Consider the following 19,880-nt stretch of genomic DNA (forward strand, 5'->3'; position numbering starts at 1 on the left):
TTATTCTCAAGATTATAATCTAACTTTATGATCAGCTAGTTCCTGGAACAGAGTCACTGAACTGGCTAACCTAGATTTTTGGTTCTTCTCTCCCTGCTAGATTTTTGGCTCTATTTTTCCTGCTAGATTTTTGGCCCTATTCTTTCTGCTAGAGGGGTCTGGATTTATCCAGGTCTTTCAATAGGACCTGAGTTTGAGTCACAACTGCCTGCAGCTCTAACTGATCTGATATCCTCTTCTGGTTTTCACAAGCATTAGCACACGTATGGCATACACACATATGATAGACACACACAAATAAAAATAAATCTTATAAAAATGATAGTATCATTCTAACAGTTAAATTGCCAACAAATGTTTAATATTACTGCGTTCTAGTTTTTCCCATTGTCTCAGCTGTATCTTTTTACAGTGATGGGAAGCTTACCAGACTTGGTCCCTCAGACACAGCCTATGTTGAAGTCTTTATTCAGCTGGCTGGGACCACACTCAAATGTTCATGGGACCTAGGTGTGGCCTGCTATCCAGAACACGAGGTTTTTAAGAGTAGAGACCTCTTGAGGCTTCCCCCAGGCAGCTGAACGGGGACTTTGCAGAGTAAGCAGTTTGAAGCCAGCAGTTTTAACAGAAGCTCAGATAAGAGGTTAGCCAACCAAAGGGGGATTCTGAACAAACAGACAACTAAGATAAAGGGTTAGTTGGAGGCAGTTCCGCACAAACAAGCAATTTCAACAAAGGTTCGGTACGTTAGATAGGACGTCCTGACCTTTGGTTCCCAGCAGAGAGTTGGGTAGTTTTCCATGAGATCAGATTCTAGTTAAACCTGGAAACGACCTCAGCAGGAATCTAAGATGGAGGAGCTTGTGCGCCATCTTGCCCCGTCACAACAGTTGTTTTGTTCTAATCAGGGTCGAAATAAAGTTTATTGCTTCTGGCTGACCTGTGTATTGGGTTCCTTTTAATGGACGACCGTCTGCCTTTTTCAGGTTTGGTAGTCTCTGCATCTAACATTTGTGCTAAAGTGTCAGTCCTGCTTCTCAGAGAAACAGGAAGGGATGAAGTAGGAACGGGATTTCCCCGAGGCTGTGGACTAGAGAGTTTCTCGAAGTGCACAGAGGGAACTTGGATGCTTGCCCTGTGCGAACTTTGTTGCTGAAGCGCTCAGCAGAGTTGGGACTCTAGCTATTTGGGCAGGTGCCGTTGTGGCCGCCGCACCGGCGCTTTACCGTTGCACAAAATTGTGGGCGGTGGGGATTAGAGTCAGGGTCGGGACGATTTTCTCTCAGGTAGTTTGGCCCGGAGGGGGATGAAAGGGAGAGGCAGGAAGAGGGTGGGACCGGCGACAGTCACACTCTCCAGACAAGTGAGTGTCCTGCTTCTTTCGTGGTTTCTAAGAGGTACCAAATTTCCTACCGGGTCCCATCTTTGTTTTCTGCAAAGTCTACTTCCCGATTAAATTTTAGTGTCGGCATTTTGACAACTATGAAGGTAAGCTTTAGATCGGAAAAGAATCAAAGATCCCCGGCAACTTATTTCCTGGGCTTAAATATCCACTCCAGTATGACCCAGGGGCTATAATCCTTCCCCCAACAATCTTCCCTTGAGTTAAGGTACTGATAGAGTCACTAATGAGTTAATTCGGATAGAACCACTGAGAAGAGCATCCTAGAGAGCCCAGGAAGTGGCTTGGGTTTCCACAATGTTTCCTGTGCTCCAGCCAGTGTCTGGATGTAGTTTATTTGACCCGGGCATTCATTGGAAATATTTGATGTGGGGTTAGGTTGGAGTGCAAAGGAGGATTCCGCAAAGGCAAGGCTTGTCGGAAATATCCGTGCAGCTGTGCCTCTGTGTGTCCCGGGGAACGAGAGGAGGAAACAGGTCCATACTGAGTTCCCATCTTCAGAGGATCCTCTGAGGATCCACACAGCTTGCAGCTTGCGTGAGCCAAGGCTTGGCGCAAAATGGCTAGAGAGCCACAGGCGAGCGCAGCCCTAATCGCTCCATCTGCAGAAGAGGGTGGTGGGCTTCTGGTGGTGAAGGTGGAACAGGAAGAGGTCTCCTCCTTGGCAGAGGAGGCCAGTTGGCTGGGCTTCCCTGCATCCGACCGCTCCCGCCAGCGCTTCCGCGCTTTCCGCTACCCAGAGGCTGCTGGACCCCGGCAGGCTCTTAGCCGGCTCCGAGAGCTCTGCAGACAGTGGCTGCGGCCAGATATGCACAGCAAAGAGCAGATTCTGGAGCTGCTGGTGCTGGAGCAGTTCCTGACCATCCTGCCAGGGGAGCTGCAGGCCTGGGTGCGCGAGCAGCACCCCGACAGCGGGGAGGAGGTGGTGGCCCTGTTGGAGTACTTGGAGAGGCAGCTGGACGAGACGCCTCCACAGGTAGAAGGAACAGGTTTAGGGCCTGAGACCTATGCCCTGTGCCTTCCAGAAACCTCGAGCAAGATCCAAGGGAGGCATTGCTTAGAGCCTGCGAAGTCTCAGTCTGAACTGGGAACCTGAGGCAACAGCGAAGTGGCCTGGACCCCTCAGAATAGTTAAAAGCACAAGGAAAGTACAAGGATTGGGAGAACTCAGAGCTAGCGCAGCGCAGGTAGACTGTGTCGAGCAGAGAGGTGAAAGGTTAGATGTGAACTCCTAACTGGTGTGCTGAGTAAGACCCGAGGGCAGGCTTGAGCACAGTGGCAGTGGGCACAAACGACTTGATAAGTGTTTTCTTGGCTTGTCACATGTGACGACATCTTCAGTGCTGTCGTACTTAGCCACTGTTGTTCTCACTGACAATGAAGGGAAATTCCACAGTTTTCCTAGAATCTAGAAAGGTTTTTTTCTGTCTAAATTCATGGACCCCTTGTTTGATCCTCTGGTAGAAAATGGCCTGGTTTTAACTTGCATCTTCTGGCCTTAAAAACAATACCGGTGTGTGTGTGTGTGTGTGGGGAGGGGGCGGGGCAAAAAGTCTGTACACATTAGCTATGTGTCTCCATTATATTCCCCCCCTTTATAAAACCCTCCTTTTTGTTACCTACTAAGTCCAGTTAGTGCCACTTGCTGGAATGTAGACTGATGATGTTGTTTTGATCTTGTTCACCAGAGCGGCAGTGAGCTCCTGAGTCAGTAGCCATGTCTTTTCCAGAAAATAGCATTTTGCAATATTCTTCCCCATTTCAGGTTCTTTCTGCCCTATCTTTCATGAGGTTCCCTAAGCCATGAGAGGTAGGGTTGATGTAGATTTCCTATTTAAGGATAAGCACTCAATAGCCATTTATTCTCAGCTCTTTGACCAGTTTCTTTGACCAGTTCTGAGTCTCCACATTAACTGCTGCCAACTGTGTAGAAAAGCATCTCTTGATAAGGTTGGGGCAGCACTAATCTACACATGTAAATACATTTTGGCCTCTTTTAGGAGATTTCCTTTCTTTGGCCTCCAGTGTCCTTGCATCAGAGGACATGTGATTACAACCTTCTAACTAGTGACCAGGAGACCAAGATTCTGGTCTTAGAGCCGCTGTCCTGAGCTCTGTAACAGTGGACAGTCAGTTCAAGACTTTGTAAAAAATGTAAGAAATTCTGAGCATCACTTTACTATACGTGTCTGCAAGGAAACTAAACTTTAATGAGGATGCTCCACCTATTACGTTCTGTGTTAGTTGGTTTCACATACTGCAATCAAATTTGTTTCTTTAAACCCCTGTTTGGTGGAAATTACTATGTTTATTTTTCAGACAAGATATTAATACTTCTATAGATTTTTCTGTAGTGAGGAGCTGTGGGCAGGCCTGCTTTTCATCCCGCCTGGCTCCCGCATAGCTAGCTTAGCCCCGGAAATAACACACAAATTGTATTCTTTTAAATACTGCCTGGCCCATTAGTTTCAGCCTCTTACTGGCTAACTCTCTCTTGCTTTAACCCATATTTAGTAATATGTGTAACACCACAAGTGGTGTCTTACTGGGAAAGATTCAGCATGTCTGACCTGGCAGCTGGCTCCATATCATCTGACCCAGAGAGGAGAGGCAGGGCAATTGCCTGAGGCATCTGCCTCACTCCTAGCATCCTGTTCTGTCTACCCCACCCAACTATGTTCTAACCTATCAGGCCAAGCAGTTTATTAATTAACCAATGAAACAGCAGATAGATAGAAACACTCCTACATCATTTTCCCATCAGCTTCATAAGGGTAGAGAGACAGAATAAGGGAGCAAAAAAATGGTTAATCCATAAGCTCTGTGGCTGCTCTGCCTTAGCTCCCATTGTTGCGTTGCTACTTAGATCAATGACATGGACGAGCTGCTTAATCTGGGCCTCAGTTTCAGCTACAAAATTCCAAACAATTCCATATTTCACTGAATGGGGAGGGTCCCTGCAGCTGCCATACAGGAAAGTGAACCCCATGAAGAGATAAGAATGAAAACCTGATGCAAATTGATTTCATCAACCTGGATCAGACTTCGGGGAGTCTAAAAGCAGGCTGTTTATTCCCAATGTATTAGAGCCCGGAATAGTTTAGAAAAGTTTGCTGGTGTGATACAATTCCCAGTGCACAAGGAAGCTTCATTACATTGAGACTCAACTCAGGGTGCATGTCATTTCTTCCAAGAGAATGGGCTCCAGAGATAGGCTATCTGCACTAGCTTAAGGGCCTAAGGGTCTGGCCTGGTCTCAGTCATACAGATACCATAGAGATCAGTTAGGATATTAGTCATTGTGGGAACTTGGGAGACCCTCTGGCTATAAGAATCATTTAGATTACTAGCCACCTCCAAACTTGGTTGTAAGAGTTTGATATGATCTGGCCCAACAGATAACAGATCACCAGGATGTTAATCACTTCCAATTCTCAGCTTTCTGGTTGGAAGAACAGGTTTTTCATCTTTCCCTTTGGAAAGACCATCCTGTATGCTTAACATTTCTGGTTTCTCTGGAGATCTGTGGGTGCAAGGACCTTCTTTCTATGCTCTCAATACTTCACAGGGCTGTCTGTATTTCAATGAGTTAATATTCATGAAGCTCTTAGAATCAGTGCATGGTAAGAGAAAGTCCACACACAGAGTGTGATGGGAAAGTTTGGTTGAATACATAAAAGCAAATAAATGACTTTTAGGTCCCAAATGGTGAATGGAGTCGAGAACATCTCTGCTGTAAGGGGGCATTGTTGAAGCCATCCCAAAACTCACAAAGTAGCCACTCCCGGCCAATGAAGAGTCCGCTCAAGCATTCATCTCAGGAATCTTCAGAGTGTTCACCCTTACAAGCAAGAGGTGAGAGAATGTTTGTGAGTGTGTGTGTGTGTGTGTGTGTGTGTGTGTGTGTGATGGGAGGGATCCTACTCAGTGCCTTATACATGCTAAGTGAACATGCTACCACTGAGGTACCACATTCCCAGTCCTACACTGTGTAAATTATTAGAAAGACATCATTTAGCTCCATTTAACAGTCACCTAAAAGATGGGTCTATTTGACAATTACTTTCTAAGCCCACCACCAATTATTTCTTTTTTTTTTTTTTTGGTTTTTTGAGACAGGGTTTCCCTGTAGTTTCTAGAGCCTGTCCTGGAACTAGCTCTTGTAGACCAGGCTGGCCTCGAACTCCGCCTGCCTCTGCCTCCCGAGTGCTGGGATTAAAGGCGTGCACCACCATGGCCCGGCACCAATTATTTCTAAGACTGACAAAGGGAAATTGAAAAGAAAAAAGAAAACTTTCCTAACCAATCCTGTGAATCCTAAGTTGTAATTAAATTTGATATCTAGAAAGAATTAGAGTTAAGAAAGTGAAGGTCTGCATTAAAAGGCTTGCTCCTCTTAAAAGCCCCTTTAAACAGTTTGTACCATTGCCTGAGCCTTGGTTTGGGAGTATGAGGAAGAGGTACTAGTGGGGTCGCTTATTTTCTCAGGGGTTGCAGACCTCTCACCTGGGTGGACAGAGCAGGATTAATCTCAGAATAATCTCTGTAGAGATGAAAGGCAGGGGAGCTCTGGTATACTAGCTTTCATGGGAAAACCTGAAAGGCACTGTCTGCTCCCAAAGTCTTTTCTTTTGTGTGTTATTTGAGCTAGGTGGTGGTGGCACACACCTTTGGTCCCAGCCCTTGGGAGGCAGTAGCAGGCGGATCTCTTTAAGTTCCAGGTCAGCCTTGTCTACACAGCGAGTTTCAGGACAGCCAGGGCTACGCAGAGAATCCCTGTCTCGAAAAACCAAACCAACCCAAACAATAAACAAGAAACTTCTTTGATTCTTAGAAGCAGTTTTGCTGTGTTTGGTTTCAGAATTACCATTTCTGAGTCCTGTTAGTGACCAGCTGTGCTAACTAACTCCTAAAACCCTCCTTGCTTTGTTCTCTCCTACTGGTCTACAAGGGGGAGGGAGCAGAAGCCGGTGAGTAGGGCTGGACGGCTATTGTGTCTATGGAGATAGCTCCCTTTATTCCAGAAAGAGAGGGAGATATAAAGGCTGGGGACAGTGATTGGGACATCACCTAATTTGCATCAAACAGCACTAGCTCCTAAGGAAAAGCTCCTAGTACAAGCCATAGTTATATAACATGTGCAAGCGGACCATAAAGCTCCTAACACAATGGCTAGTTACCATATGGGCAGCAGGGGGAGAACTCCAGCAGGGAACTATGCCAAGGGTCACTCTGGAGATAAGCCAGGCATCCAGGCCTAGGGACAGCTGTCAGAGAAGGTCTGGTTCCGGGCCTAGAGACCTTGTCTACAAGGGCAGCTAGAGAGCAGGAAGTCTCTTGGGGGAGGAGTCCTCCATGTTGTCGAACTTGGAGAGATCTGCCAGGCCATGGCAGACTGCAACCTCTAACCAGCAAGGCCTCCCAACAGGACACTTCAGGAAGTGGGTCACAAAGTCATAGTCTGGGAATCTAGAAGTGACCTTAGGTGCTGATTACAGTTCCTGACCTTAGAGGTGAGAGTGTCGAGTCACAGAGGGTAATGTGGCTGATTGGAAGCCACGGAGTTCTTTGGTGGTGTCTCCAACTTACAAAACCCCTTGTCAATGGTTATTTGGAACGGAGGTGAAAATGCGTATCACTGACCGCTGATTAATTTTTGGGAGTCCTTCCTTACTTCCCTAGTTTATTAGAACATGTTTCAGAAATATTTTCACTTGCTGCTTATGTTGCTTTTGTCCCACCTTTAGTATCTTAGGTGTATATCTGAGGTATTTAATATTAGTATCTTTAGCATCTTAGGTGTATATCTGAGGTATTTAATATTAGTGTATAGCTCAGCTTCACTCTTCTTAGAGTCCATGCTCTCACCCGTGGATCTCATTGTAGCGCCTCCTTTCTGTAGGCTCCTGAGCCTGAAGCCTGTCTAGAGAGGAGGGGAATACAGAAAAATAGTTTTAGAATCTACTGTCCAGGACACTGGAAAGGATTTATAAAGTACAATAAATGATGATTTTCATGTTTTAGTAAATGGTTTTTAAGAATTTTTATGCTGATTGGTTCGTCATTGGGTTTCATGGTCTTGGTCCTCACCACCTTCCCCCACTTCCTGTTTTTCCATTGAATCCCAGTTCCTATTAGGTTTATTTCCTCCCCAGCACTCCTTTATTCCCACCCTTATTTCTGCATTGAAATATTAAATTGAAACATAAAAAAGTTTAATTGATATAATTTAGATTATATTAAATTCTAAAATTAATCAACATATTAATAATTAATAACATACTACCTTATTTATTAAAAATAAATTAACTATTAAATATTTGTCCTTGGCATTCAGAGAGCTCTATAACTTTTGCCTTCTTGGTGTTTTTCTCGGAGCTTTCTCCCTTGCAGATTAGTAAACACTTCCTGACAATTGTGTTTCAGGTCTGGAAATGAAAACTGAAACCAGGGGCTTGCCTCCAGTTGAGGAGTACACAGAACAAGAGCCCGAGCAGCCAGTGAGCTTCCTGGCTGGAGACACTGTTCAGATTCCTGCCAGTGAGCAGGGAGGCAAGTTACAGGCAACACAGAAGAACGCCGCAAGGAACAGGCGACACTATTGCCATGAATGTGGGAAGAGTTTTGCTCAAAGTTCAGGCCTGACCAAACACAAGAGAATCCACACTGGAGAGAAGCCCTACGAGTGCGAAGACTGTGGGAAGACCTTCATTGGGAGCTCTGCCCTTGTCATTCATCAGCGAGTTCACACTGGTGAGAAGCCATACGAGTGTGAAGAATGTGGTAAGGTCTTCAGTCACAGCTCAAACCTCATCAAGCACCAGCGAACCCACACCGGGGAAAAGCCCTACGAGTGTGATGACTGTGGGAAGACCTTCACCCAGAGCTGCAGCCTCCTTGAGCATCACAAAATTCACACCGGGGAGAAGCCGTACCAGTGCAGTATGTGTCCCAAAGCCTTTAGGCGTAGCTCACATCTCTTGAGACACCAGAGGATCCATGGGGATAAAACTGCTCACAGGTCTTTGGGTGGAGAGGCTTGGAAAGGTCAGAGTAGGGGGGAAAGCCAGCGGGAGGGTACTGAAGCTCCCATGATTCACCAGTGCAATGAGTGTGAGAGAAGCTTCATTCGGAATCGAAGTCTTATTGAACATAAAAAAATCCACACTGGCGAGAAGCCCTACCAGTGTAACACATGTGGAAAAGGCTTTACCCGAACTTCATACCTTGTTCAACATCAGAGAAGCCATGTGGGGAAAAAGATTGCATCACAGTGACCTGTACCATCCCTGCCAGAGTTGGTACTCACTTGTCAGTGAGCTGAAGGCACTCTGGAGCCCTTGCTGACTGCAGAAGGAAGGATGTTGCCCGTTCACACCAGCTAGTGTTAGATGGTATAATCTGGCTGAGGTGAATTATCTTTTCTGTTCTAAAAGTAACTAGAATAAGACTCGCTAATTAGGAGATATGGGAGCGTTCTCTGGATGAGGAGGCACTGGAGTCTCTTTTTCCCACTCTGTGGATCTACAAGGTCTTCCAGAACAGTTGCCCTTAGCTAGCACATTTTTCTCCTGGATGGATGGTTCCAGATTTTGGGGGCACACTCTTTGTACCATTTGCTTGTCAACATGGCTCTTTGATGTTTTGGTCAGATTTCTGAGGTCCTGGCCCTCCTGCTGTGCCTTGTGTTAGTGAATATTTACTACAGAGACTGATGAAATGACCGTCAACTCTGAAAATCTATGTCTAGATTTCTGAAGAAACTCTCATGGGATGTTTGTGTTTGTATTTAATTTGCTAAGGTTCTAGACTCTGAATCCGTCCTACAGTTTTCATGCTAAATACATAATGTTACAGAATTTGACTTGGTGATGCCATTTATCTTCATGGGGATAAAGAGTATAGTAAGAGCCGGGCGATGGTGGCGCACACCTTTAATCCCAGCACTCGGGAGGCAGAGGCAGGCGGATCTCTGTGAGCTCGAGACCAGCCTGGTCTACAAGAGCTAGTTCCAGGACAGGCTCCAAAGCCACAGAGAAACCCTGTCTCGAAAAAAAAAAAAAAAAAAAAAAAAAAAAAAGAGTATAGTAAGAATGCTTCCAACATCTGAAAACATAGGGAGACTTCCCTGTCTGTAAAACTCCATTAATGTACATTTAGTTTTTCACTCTTTACGGTGAACGTTTTCAGTCAGGCAAATAAATAGCAATCTTATCTTCATAGGGCAAAATAGATAGTTAGAATTTCCATTGCTGTGAAAGACACCATGAAAAAAAGCAACCTGGGGTGGGTGGCTGGGAGTTTATTTCAACTTAGAATTCATTTGTATGCTCTATCACTGAAGGAAGTCAGGGCTGGCGCACTGAAGCAGAGGCCATGGAAGAATGCTGCCTGCCGACTTGCTCCTAATGGCATTCTCGTCCTGCTGCATTTTAGTACCCAGGACCACCAGCCTTGTGGTGGCACCACCCACAGTGAGCTGGGCCTAGTTCTGTACTGCTCAATGTATGTTACTTTTCTCAGGGCTGTGAGCAAACACCTGAGAAAAACAATTTAAGGAGGAAATGGTTTGTTTGGGTTCATGGTTTGAATGGATACAATATGGTGAAGTAGGCATGATGGCAGAAATGTGAGACAGCTGGTCACACTCTGTCCGAAGACAGGAAGCAGCGATCAATACCGATGTTGTGCTGTCGTCCACTTTTCCCCTTTTAGTTCGTTTCTGGACCTCGGGCCTTGGGGCGGTGCTGGGTCTTCTCTCCTGGATGAAAGCTCTCTGGATTCCCTCTCACAGACTTGCCTGAACTGTGTCTCCTAGGGGATTTAAAATCCAGTCAAGTTAACAATGAAGGTAGACGATCACACTCAACATCTTGTTTCTCACTTTTTCCATACCTTGAGCCTAGCCAATTTTAGCACACATTGGGTATCCCTCTCTTCCTTGTATCAAACTGACTCAAGACTTGTGCTAGCTAATCAAACTTTCTTCAGGTCAGAAGCTTCACATCAAATAGTCATCAATATTATTTATGCCTTCAAAACTGCCCTATGGGTTGAAAGTAGAAGAACATTAAGTGATGGGTGAGGTGTATTAACCCCAGTGGAGAAAACATGTCTGCCAGGAAGCAGGCTGAGAATCTTGGATGGAAAGTGCTCACAGGCAAACCTGGGCTGTCAGGGCTCAGTGCAATGAGTTGATCTTAAGAAGTAAGTTTTTTTTTTAAAATGATAACTCGAATAGTTCAGTTCAGTCTTCTTATACCTCAGAAGACAGTGTCAGTCATTTCTGAAACGATGTCATGCTGCAGTAAATTATCAGCATGCTGTTCTTGTCTGCTCAAAAACAGTACCTGGTTTTGAATTCCTGCTTTGACGTCTTTGGCTTCAAAACCTAAAGACTCTCCCTTTAGTAATTCCCTATAATCTTTCATTGCCTTCATTTCTGTCTTATTAAAATTAACTTAGCCTTCCAAACTTTTTTAGACTTATCCATGAAATCTTCTAGGATTTAATTTTTTTTCTTATACTATCTTCATGAAGCTACTAGGCAATTTCTCTTTGCCTTTAATATTTTTCTAGGTTCACGTGTTTAAAGCCAAGTTGAGATATGATATAAAAATCAAGCAGATTTAAAATTAGCTATGTGACAATAAAATACTTTAAAAATACTTGCTTATAACCCTGAAAATTCAAAATTCTTTATGGGCTTCTTGTCTTACATTTCTTTGGTGTTTAATTTGCTTGGCTATTGCTTGAATGTTTGTGAAGGCCTTTTACAAATCAGGAAACTTGGGGCAATGTGACTTCCATTAATAAAGAAGCCCTTTGCTTCTTTGAGGCATTTGACCCCAAAGCCTTTCTGCTGAAGAGGGAAGTATAAAAAAGTGTTTTTAGAGCCTATTATTCCAGACACTGGGATGGACTTATAAAGCACAAAAATGAGCTTTTTTTTTAAAGCTTAAAAAGCTATTTTGCATGTTTTACTAAATAATTTTTAGGAATTTTGTGTTGACTGGTTGACTATTCGAACTGAAGTGAGACAACCTATCTATTTTCTTCCCTTCCTTCCTTCCTTTCTTTCTTTCTTATTTATTATCTGTTTGTCTCTGTTTGTTTGTTTATTTAGAATCTGATCCTTTCATGTGGCCCTGGCTAGCCAAGAACTCACTATGTAGACCAGACTGGCATTGAATTTACAGAGATCTGAGTACTTGGATTAAATTATGAATGTACTTCAATGCCTGAATGTGTAGCAAACTTTCTTGTTGGATTATCTTTGGATTTCCAGCTCCCAAATAAGAACATGGAGACTTATTATTAATTATAAAAGCTTGGCCTTTACCTTAGGCTTGTTTCCAACTAGCTCTTGTAACAACCTATCATTTTTTAATATATAGTCTGCCGTGTAGGTCAGTTACCTCTCCTTGGTATGGTCTGATGTGGTCCCAGTCTATAGGTAAAATCTCTGCACCTGGATTTTTCCTCCTTTTCTCTCTTCCTGGAAATCCTGCCTATCCTCTTCTGCCTACCTATTGGCCATCCAGCTCCTTAAGAAAATCAATGAGAAGGCGCCTTGGCAAAGTCATATCTTCACAATGTACAAAAAGATTATCCCACAACATGAACTAACTTATCCATTTTCCTGTCTTCTATTTGAGTAAGAAATTGGTTATGGTACTTTTCCCTACCCAGGAAGAATGATAAAACCTTTCAGTGAGTGGTCCTTCTAAATTTCTTCTTTTTCTCATTAAAATTTTTTTTTCTAGTGCTGGGATTTAACTCAGGAACTTGAGTATCTGAAGTGTTCTATCACTGAGCTGTCCTCATGCATCTTTTTGCTTTCTATTTTGAGGTTGGACCACACTTCTTACCAAGTTGTTTAGGCAGGCCTTGAATTGGCTCTATAGCCCACGCTGGCCTTGAACTCACTTTGTATCTCAGGTTGGCCTTGAACTATTGATCCACCTTCTTCAACCTCTGTAGCTTGAATTGTAGATTGAATTGATATCACCATGTCCAGCTAGATTTCTTCTTTATCTTGGCAAGGAATGGGTATTATTATAAAAGGTTTTCTTTGCCTCTTCCTTTACCGGAAAATAGAAATAGGGTTCATAACTTACCTCTTAAGATTGTGAGCATATGTTTATATGAGCAAGAAGTGTTATGTGAATACTCTGGAAACGCATATTGGAGATTAAACATTTTGTTATCTAAAACCTCAATGAGAAGTTTGTTTGTTAATTGTAAAGATTGTGCTTATAGGTTTCTTACAGCTTCAGGATGCTGTTGCTCTCCTTCAATCCAATCTGTGCTATCATCTTCCTAAAGATCAATAAGGACTTCATCCACCAAGAAACTCAGGCAACTACTTTGTCTTTTAATTCATCTTTGTTTTTCTCATGATAGTCAAAAATAAATTCAACAGATTCATCTGAGCAAAGATTTTTTCAGTCAGCTTTATGTCCTGTCTGCACATTTCAATAATTTCTACCACAGAAACTTGTTCCAGATGACTAGTTTTTTTTTGTGAGTTTTATGTGTCTGTGACAGAATACTCCGACTAAAGCAGCTTATGGAAGAAAGGGTTTGTTTGGCTTTCAATTCCAGGCTACAGCCTGTCATTGTGGAGAGCTCAGTGTGGCGGGAACTTGAAGCACCTGGTCATATCACATCCACAGTCAAGAGCAGAGAGCAAAGAATCAGTGCATGCCTTCCAGTTCTCAGCTAGAGTTCTCCACTCTTAGACTTTTCAGAATTCCCTTTCTAGGGGATAGTGCCACCCACAAAGGGTGAGTCTTCCCACCGTGATTAACACAACCCAGATTATTCCTTGTAGATAAGCCCACAGGCCAACCTAATCTAAATAATTCTTCCGTGAGTCTCCTGGATTCTAGTATCAAGTTGATAAATAAAACTAAGTGGTACACTGACCATAGGAAGATGGTTTTTTCAACCGGGCAGTGGTTGGCTCACACCTTTAATCCCAGCACTCAGGAGGCAGAGGCAGGCAGATCTCTGTGATTTCGAGGAGGCAGGCAGATCTTTGTGAGTTCGAGGTCAGCCTGGTCTACAAGCAAATTCCAGGACATGTTCCAAAGCTATAGAGAAACCCTGTCTCAAGAAACAAAACAAAATAAAAACAAACAAATAAAAAAACAAAAAAACTAAAAAGATGTTTTTTGCATTTGTGTCTACTCATACTTTTTGCATGGTTTCTGGGGTTAGTGGTTACTCCTTGGTTAGAACACCAGTCAATCCAAGATGCTGGAGTTTGAATGCAGCAAGTTTCTGTCTTCTTTCTCGATTAAGAGTTAAACACAGAAAAGTCAGGTGTGGTATTACAGAACTGTGCTCTCAGTGTTTCTGAGGTGGAGGCAGGAGCTCAGCTCCATAGTCAGTTTGAAGTCAGTCTAGGATACATGAGAGCTTGTCTCAAAAACAAAAACAAAAAAAAAACCACAAAAAGATATCATATTTTCACAAACTCTGTGTGTTTTCTTATTAAAGTTTGGGCAATTATCTAAAAATCATATATATTTTCCAAATCCTTGAGGTGTCCCTTTGCTCATTTGTTGCTCTTGAGAAACCAGCCCACACAAATGCTTAGACAGCTGCTACATCCACACAAAGAAAGTGTACAGCCTTGTCCCACTAAGACTACAATGATGGAGGACTCTCATTGGTTAATAAAGAAACTGCCTTGGCTTTTTGATAGGGCAGGATTTAGATAGGTGGAGTAGACAGAACAGAATGCTGGGAAGAAGGGCAGTTAGTGAGACGCCATACCTCTCCTCTCTGAGACAGTTGCCATGAAGCCAGCCACCAGGTCATACATGCTGAATCTCTCCCGGTAAGCCACCACATTGTGGAGCTACACACATTACTAAATTATGGGTTAAAGCAAGATGTGAGAATTAGCTAATAAGAGGCTGAAGCTAATGGGCCAGGCAGTGTTTAAATGAATACAGCTTGTGTGTTGGTATTTCAGGTGTAAAGCTAGCCGTGCGGGAGTCAGGCGGGATGAAGAGCAGGCCTGCCCGCAGCTCCTTCTACATTTGTATTACTTAGCTTTTCCTCCCACCTCATGTTAATGCTTTCACTTCATGTACTGTCTTAGACATCTTTAATCCTTCATACATGTTACATTTATTGGTAGAATTAAGAGTCCATATATGCATATAGCCTATGCATATTATTATCATCATCACCCTCTCTTCTCAGTTTCCCCATCCCACTTCTGTTCCTTTCTTTCTCTCATTGTGTTGCAAAAATCATCAGGGTCCTTAGGAACTATACTAAACCAAGGCAAAACCAATTAAATAAACACTATTTCATGAGAACATAATTACTGTTACCCATAATTTTATTGTGTCAACCGGAGTAGTGGCACTGGATAGGCTAAACAGTGTTTTGTTTAAACAGAAGCCCGTTGTTTATTGCTGTGGACATGTTCTGATAAGCATGACTACACTAGTCTCACCCAGGGACAAGGCTGCTTTTGATTCAAAGCAGACTGACCTCAGAGTAAGGCCCCCTGCAGCCTCTGAGGACCAGAAAGAGTTAATTTTAAACTCTGGCTGCTTTTCTGTTATGAAATTCAGACAAGCACTATATAGAGAGAATTCTGCTGTTGATTCTGAGTAGGCTCAGATCTTTGGAAGTCTGACTTCTACTGGCCCCAGTGTCTTGCACAGCCAGCCTGGGCCTTCAGGTAACAACCACATTGTAAAACTCATTTTTTTAGCAAAATAATGGGGGATGTCTGCCTGACCATCCGCATATGAACCTCACCCATGTAAGTGTCTCAGACAAGAAGACAGAACAACTGTTTTTTAAAAAAAAAACTCCTATAGGAAGGACTTTCCCTCCCAGTGGTGTGATCATTTTTCCCAGAACTAGCCCACTAAGGCTTTGCTACATTTTTTTAAAACCTGATTATCCTAAATATAAATATGACAAACATATAATTCTCAATACCTATCTAACTTGAAGACTAAGAGAATAAACAACTGTACAATAAATGAAGACAATGATTTCCAAATGTAAACAAGGTCATTACATAAATAATATCAGAGGTAGAAATGTACATTGCAATATGGTATATATCTCAATATAACAATTGTTTCAAACAGAGGTAGAAGCATACTCTCAACTCTCATACAATGTTCAATATATCAATATACAAGAATCAGCACCAATAGTTTTCTAAAAACAATAACTCACAAATATCAATCATCCCATCAGACCAGTTAATCCCTCCATTTTTTTCAATATATACACCCCTGAGTCCATATAATACCTCCTCCATCCCCTCGACCCGATACCAACCACCAATTAGTGTCCCTAAACCTGAGGGCAAACTATGTTGGGAGAGGGGGCGTCATCCTCTAAGCTTCCAGCTGACATGGGGGCGACGTTCTTCTCAGGGGGTTCTGTGAAAGCAATGATGGTAAAATACCCAGGGTAACATTTGATCTAAGAAGAACGTATCTAGCCTCTGAATGTTTTGAGATCAGGCCAGAATGTTGTCAAAAATGTGCACCATTCAAGTGTCCTGTGCAGTTGGTACCAAAAAACAGATCTAATTTTAGCGCTATTAAAAACATGGCATCATAATAACCAGTTGGAGTTGATGTTGTGGGGCCCCATCTTCATCCTGGAAACTTCAAAGATTACTGAAGAAAAATTTGTTGTTTGTTATGGAAAAGGTAAACATTATCTACAAAGACATATACAGACATATATATATATATATATATATATATATATTCAATGAAAGGTGTATTAAAGACAGACACAGATATGAGGGAAGGCAAAGAAAGTTTATCAAATATATTAGTATCATTATTATTATTATTCTGTCCCATAACATGACTCCTGACCTGAGACAGAAACTCTGAGATATCTCTTTATCAACAGGCTTGGAATTGAAGAGGGACTGCAAGGCCTGAATCTCTTGTCCAGAATTATGTTCCAAGGCCTTCATAGAGGATTCTAAGATATGAAGTTTGTCCAATACAGATAATATCTCATCTTTGGACAGAATTTTTATGGCATGAATTGTGTTGTCTTGTATTGAAATTCTGTCCATTAATCTTTCATAGCCCTTTGATAAAGTCTTATTAATACATTCAACAGTTCGAACTTTTCAGATAATGTTTCAGTTCCTACAGACAGGGACTGAAATTTATGGTTCAAATCAGCTGTTCCCTCTTCCAGAGCAATGAATTTTTTTCTGAATAGCAGACTGAAGCTGTTGCAAAGTTTGCTCAGTTGACAGAGTCATATCAGACAAAGATCTACTCCTTTCCTCGAGAACTTCAAACTGTTTCTTGATATGGTTATTGTTAATCTGAATTGTTTTTGAAATTGCCTCAACCATTTGGAAGTTGTCTCTCAAAACAGTCATGACCTTCCTTAATTTTTCAACTTCTGCCTTTAAGGACTCTATTTTTCTATTGTCCAACCACGTTATAATGAAAAAAATAAAAATAAGAAAGATACCAAGCCCTGTAAATATCCAACCAAAGGAAACCACATTTGCATCTCTTCATAATTCATTCATTGTGCAATCAAACAAGCTATAAAATTTTTCAATGGTGATATTATCATACATTTTCAATCAGATCTGTATTTATTTTTATGTATTTATATATATATATATTTATTTTTAATCGAAAGAAATTTATCTGCAATGACCATTGCCTGCCAGTAGATGGCGGGGTGCACCTGGATCCACGGGGCCGAGAAAGTCAAAGATGGCACTGGGAACTGAAGCGGCGCACGGCAGGGGAGGGAACTGTGCTGAGAGGGTGTAATCTGCAATCTGCCTGGCTGGCGGGAGGGGGGGGGGTGACCCGAAGCTCTGGGCAGGCGCGTGGTGGGACGGGGGACCTGGCGCGGCTTGAGCTTGGGCTCTGTTCTCAGCGTGTTCACGTGTAGGCAGCTAAGACACAAGCAGCTCCTGGGGGGAAAAAACTGCGCGGGGGCGACCCGCTGAATTAAAATCAACGTCAACGTCGGGGCTGCCCAAGCTCACTGGGGCGACCACTGAGTCAAACAAAAGCCCAACGCCCTGTGGCTGGAGTCAGGAGCTGAAGGCTCCCAAATGCCCCAGTTGGATGCCAAAATGTAGCGTGCATGGTCGGCCGGCAATGGGAAACAACCAAACTAGCCTTTTATGAAATACTCAGCTTTAATAAATGGGAGAAACTTACAGAGCCAAAGTTCCAGCGAAGAGCAGGGAACCAAGAGAGGGAGGGGCTTACCCAAACAGGGATCTTTTAAAGGTATTTTTGTGCCACGCCCCTCGGACAAGGGATTGGTCAGCTACCCCATCAGGTAACTAGGAGAGTTCAACCCTTTTCATATTTGTAAACATGCTGAACTAAATAGTTTCAAGCATATATCATGCTACACACATGTGAATTCATCTCTAGGATTACTATTCAATAAATAAAAGATTATGTGCATTCATAAAATTTTTGTGTACTGCTAACTTGACTTTCAATGAAGTTGTGTAAGCGTGCTCTGTTAGAAACAGATACATACTTCAGGTATTTTCTCAGTTACAAGTCCCTCTCTTCCAACTTAGCTCAAGCTTGTGTCAAGTTGACATACAACTAATCAGGACACCCAGAGAACAGGAGGAAGGGAAAACCGAGGAATCAGATCTGTAGCAAAAAGGACAGTGCGAGTCTAAGGTGCAGGATCCTCGGTCAGTTAAGTCATACACTCTCCATTCCCCTGATTTCTGCTGACTCCGCACCACCAGACAGTTTACAGTTTCAGTCGCTCTTTATTTGTATTTTACCGATGTGCCAAATTTCCCCCACAAGAGGCAGTCTCTCTCTCTCTCTCTCTCTCTCTCTCTCTCTCTCTCTCTCTCTCTCTCTCTCTCTCTCTCTCTCTCTCTCTCTCCACTAGGCGTGCTTGACAATGACTTTACAGCTTCCCCTCATTTATTTTTTGTCTTTTCCCTGCCAGGAACAGGCCTAAATTCCTATTCTCTGGTCTCCATTTCCTTGAATGAATTGTGTGAATGCAGTACTTGCCCAAAATAGAAATAATAAAATAAAAATGTGAGGACAATGGGCTATTCATTTTCTCTTTGAAGATTAGCTAAGAGTAAGCCACAAGTAGAAACTGTGTAGTGCTGATATTGTTTGATTTTCTTCAGTAAGAAATCTTCAGTATTAACAGGGACTGTTAAATAGAATGAGCTTTTCTGTTTGTGATATCTCTAAGAGAAACACATATGTTCTTGTCAAAGGCAGGGTCTATAGACAAAGATGGCAGCTTCCAAAGTTAGCAAAGAGTCAGGTATGATGAATGACTTGAGTCTCTTCCCAGATTCAGCGTTAAGGATGATCCTGTAAGTCATCAGCTCAAAGCTAGCCTGTGCAACATTGTGAGACCCTGGGGAAAAAAAAAAACTAAATATAAAGTTATCACAAAATATAATTACCAAAAAGTGTAACAATAAGATTGGCTTGATTTTTGTATACACTCAGACAGTTTCTGTTATTATTTGTGTTTGAGGCTGAGTCTTTCTATGTTTCTGAGGCCGACCTGGACGTCACTAGGTAGCCTCAGGCTGGCCTTGAACCCGTAGCTCTAGCTCCTTCGCATTAAAGGTTTTTGTCACCATGCACAGCTGAGACACACATTTTCATGAGTATAACTCTGTAGATGATTTTTTTAGCTCATTTAAGTTGTTATGCAGTATTTTCCCATGGTCTTCATTCAAATCATTTCATTCTTTTCTTAGTGGGAAATGAAAATTTAGTGGAGTTGTAAGGAATAATCAAATAAGCTGCCTGACAAAACTGAGCTCACAGCAGTGATGAAGACCAAGTGTGGTAACAGAGGATGGAATTACTTTACTGGTGATGGACAAAGACTGCTATCAAATGAGAATATCCATTATCTGTCAGGGCCCACAGATGTGAGTTCTTCCACCTTGACCAGAGCTCAGAGACTTGGAGCTTGTTTTGCTCTTTCAAAGTTGTTGACCACAAGTGGCTACAAACAAAACAAGAGGTCCCGACCTAGAGTGGTTAATTAGTATTTTGAGTATAGAGGTGCATCAGCTCCATCTTGACCAAAGGTCAGAGATGCTCTGTTTATTCCTTTGATCATGTTGATGAGGTTACTTGCTTCCCCACTGCCCTTTTGGAGTGGGGTATTATAGAAAACACATGTGGAAAATAAAGGGCAGTTCTGCACTCACTGAGAGTCCCTCCCAATGCTATTCTGTGTTTCATTTCTTAATTCTTTCTTATCTCTGTTCCTTTTTGCTTACTAGTTCCAGTCCTCACACTCCTACCCTGGAACATGTGAATCCGGTCAAGGCTGGTCCTCAACAATTATCTAAGTTTTCCTCTAATGTCCAACACAAATTTAAACCCCAAAGTAAAAACAAAACCCTCAAACACTTGGCAGTTAGAACTGATGGAAAAAACCACCCGACAGTTCT

General features: G+C 42.6%; 1 protein-coding gene across 1 annotated transcript; it reads left to right on the forward strand.

Moving 5' to 3' along the window:
- Positions 1–1,716: 1,716 nt before the first annotated feature.
- On the forward strand, positions 1,717–9,266 carry LOC119817372 (zinc finger protein with KRAB and SCAN domains 4-like). Its single transcript, XM_038334571.1, has 3 exons — positions 1,717–2,378; positions 5,101–5,257; positions 7,829–9,266. Exons 1-3 carry the CDS (start codon positions 1,962–1,964, stop codon positions 8,677–8,679), a joined length of 1,425 nt encoding a protein of 474 aa, XP_038190499.1. The 5' UTR covers positions 1,717–1,961; the 3' UTR covers positions 8,680–9,266.
- The last annotated feature ends 10,614 nt before the right edge of the window (positions 9,267–19,880 follow it).

This window comes from Arvicola amphibius, chromosome 6, assembly GCF_903992535.2.
Source record: "Arvicola amphibius chromosome 6, mArvAmp1.2, whole genome shotgun sequence".
NCBI lineage: Eukaryota > Metazoa > Chordata > Mammalia > Rodentia > Cricetidae > Arvicola > Arvicola amphibius.

Coding starts and splice junctions, on each gene's coding strand:
- LOC119817372 (XM_038334571.1), top strand. CDS start 1,962: ATGGCTAGAGAGCCACAGGCGAGCGCAGCCCTAATCGCTCCATCTGCA. Junction 2,379..5,100: donor TGGACGAGACGCCTCCACAG/GTAGAAGGAACA, acceptor AATGACTTTTAG/GTCCCAAATGGTGAATGGAG. Junction 5,258..7,828: donor TTCACCCTTACAAGCAAGAG/GTGAGAGAATGT, acceptor ATTGTGTTTCAG/GTCTGGAAATGAAAACTGAA.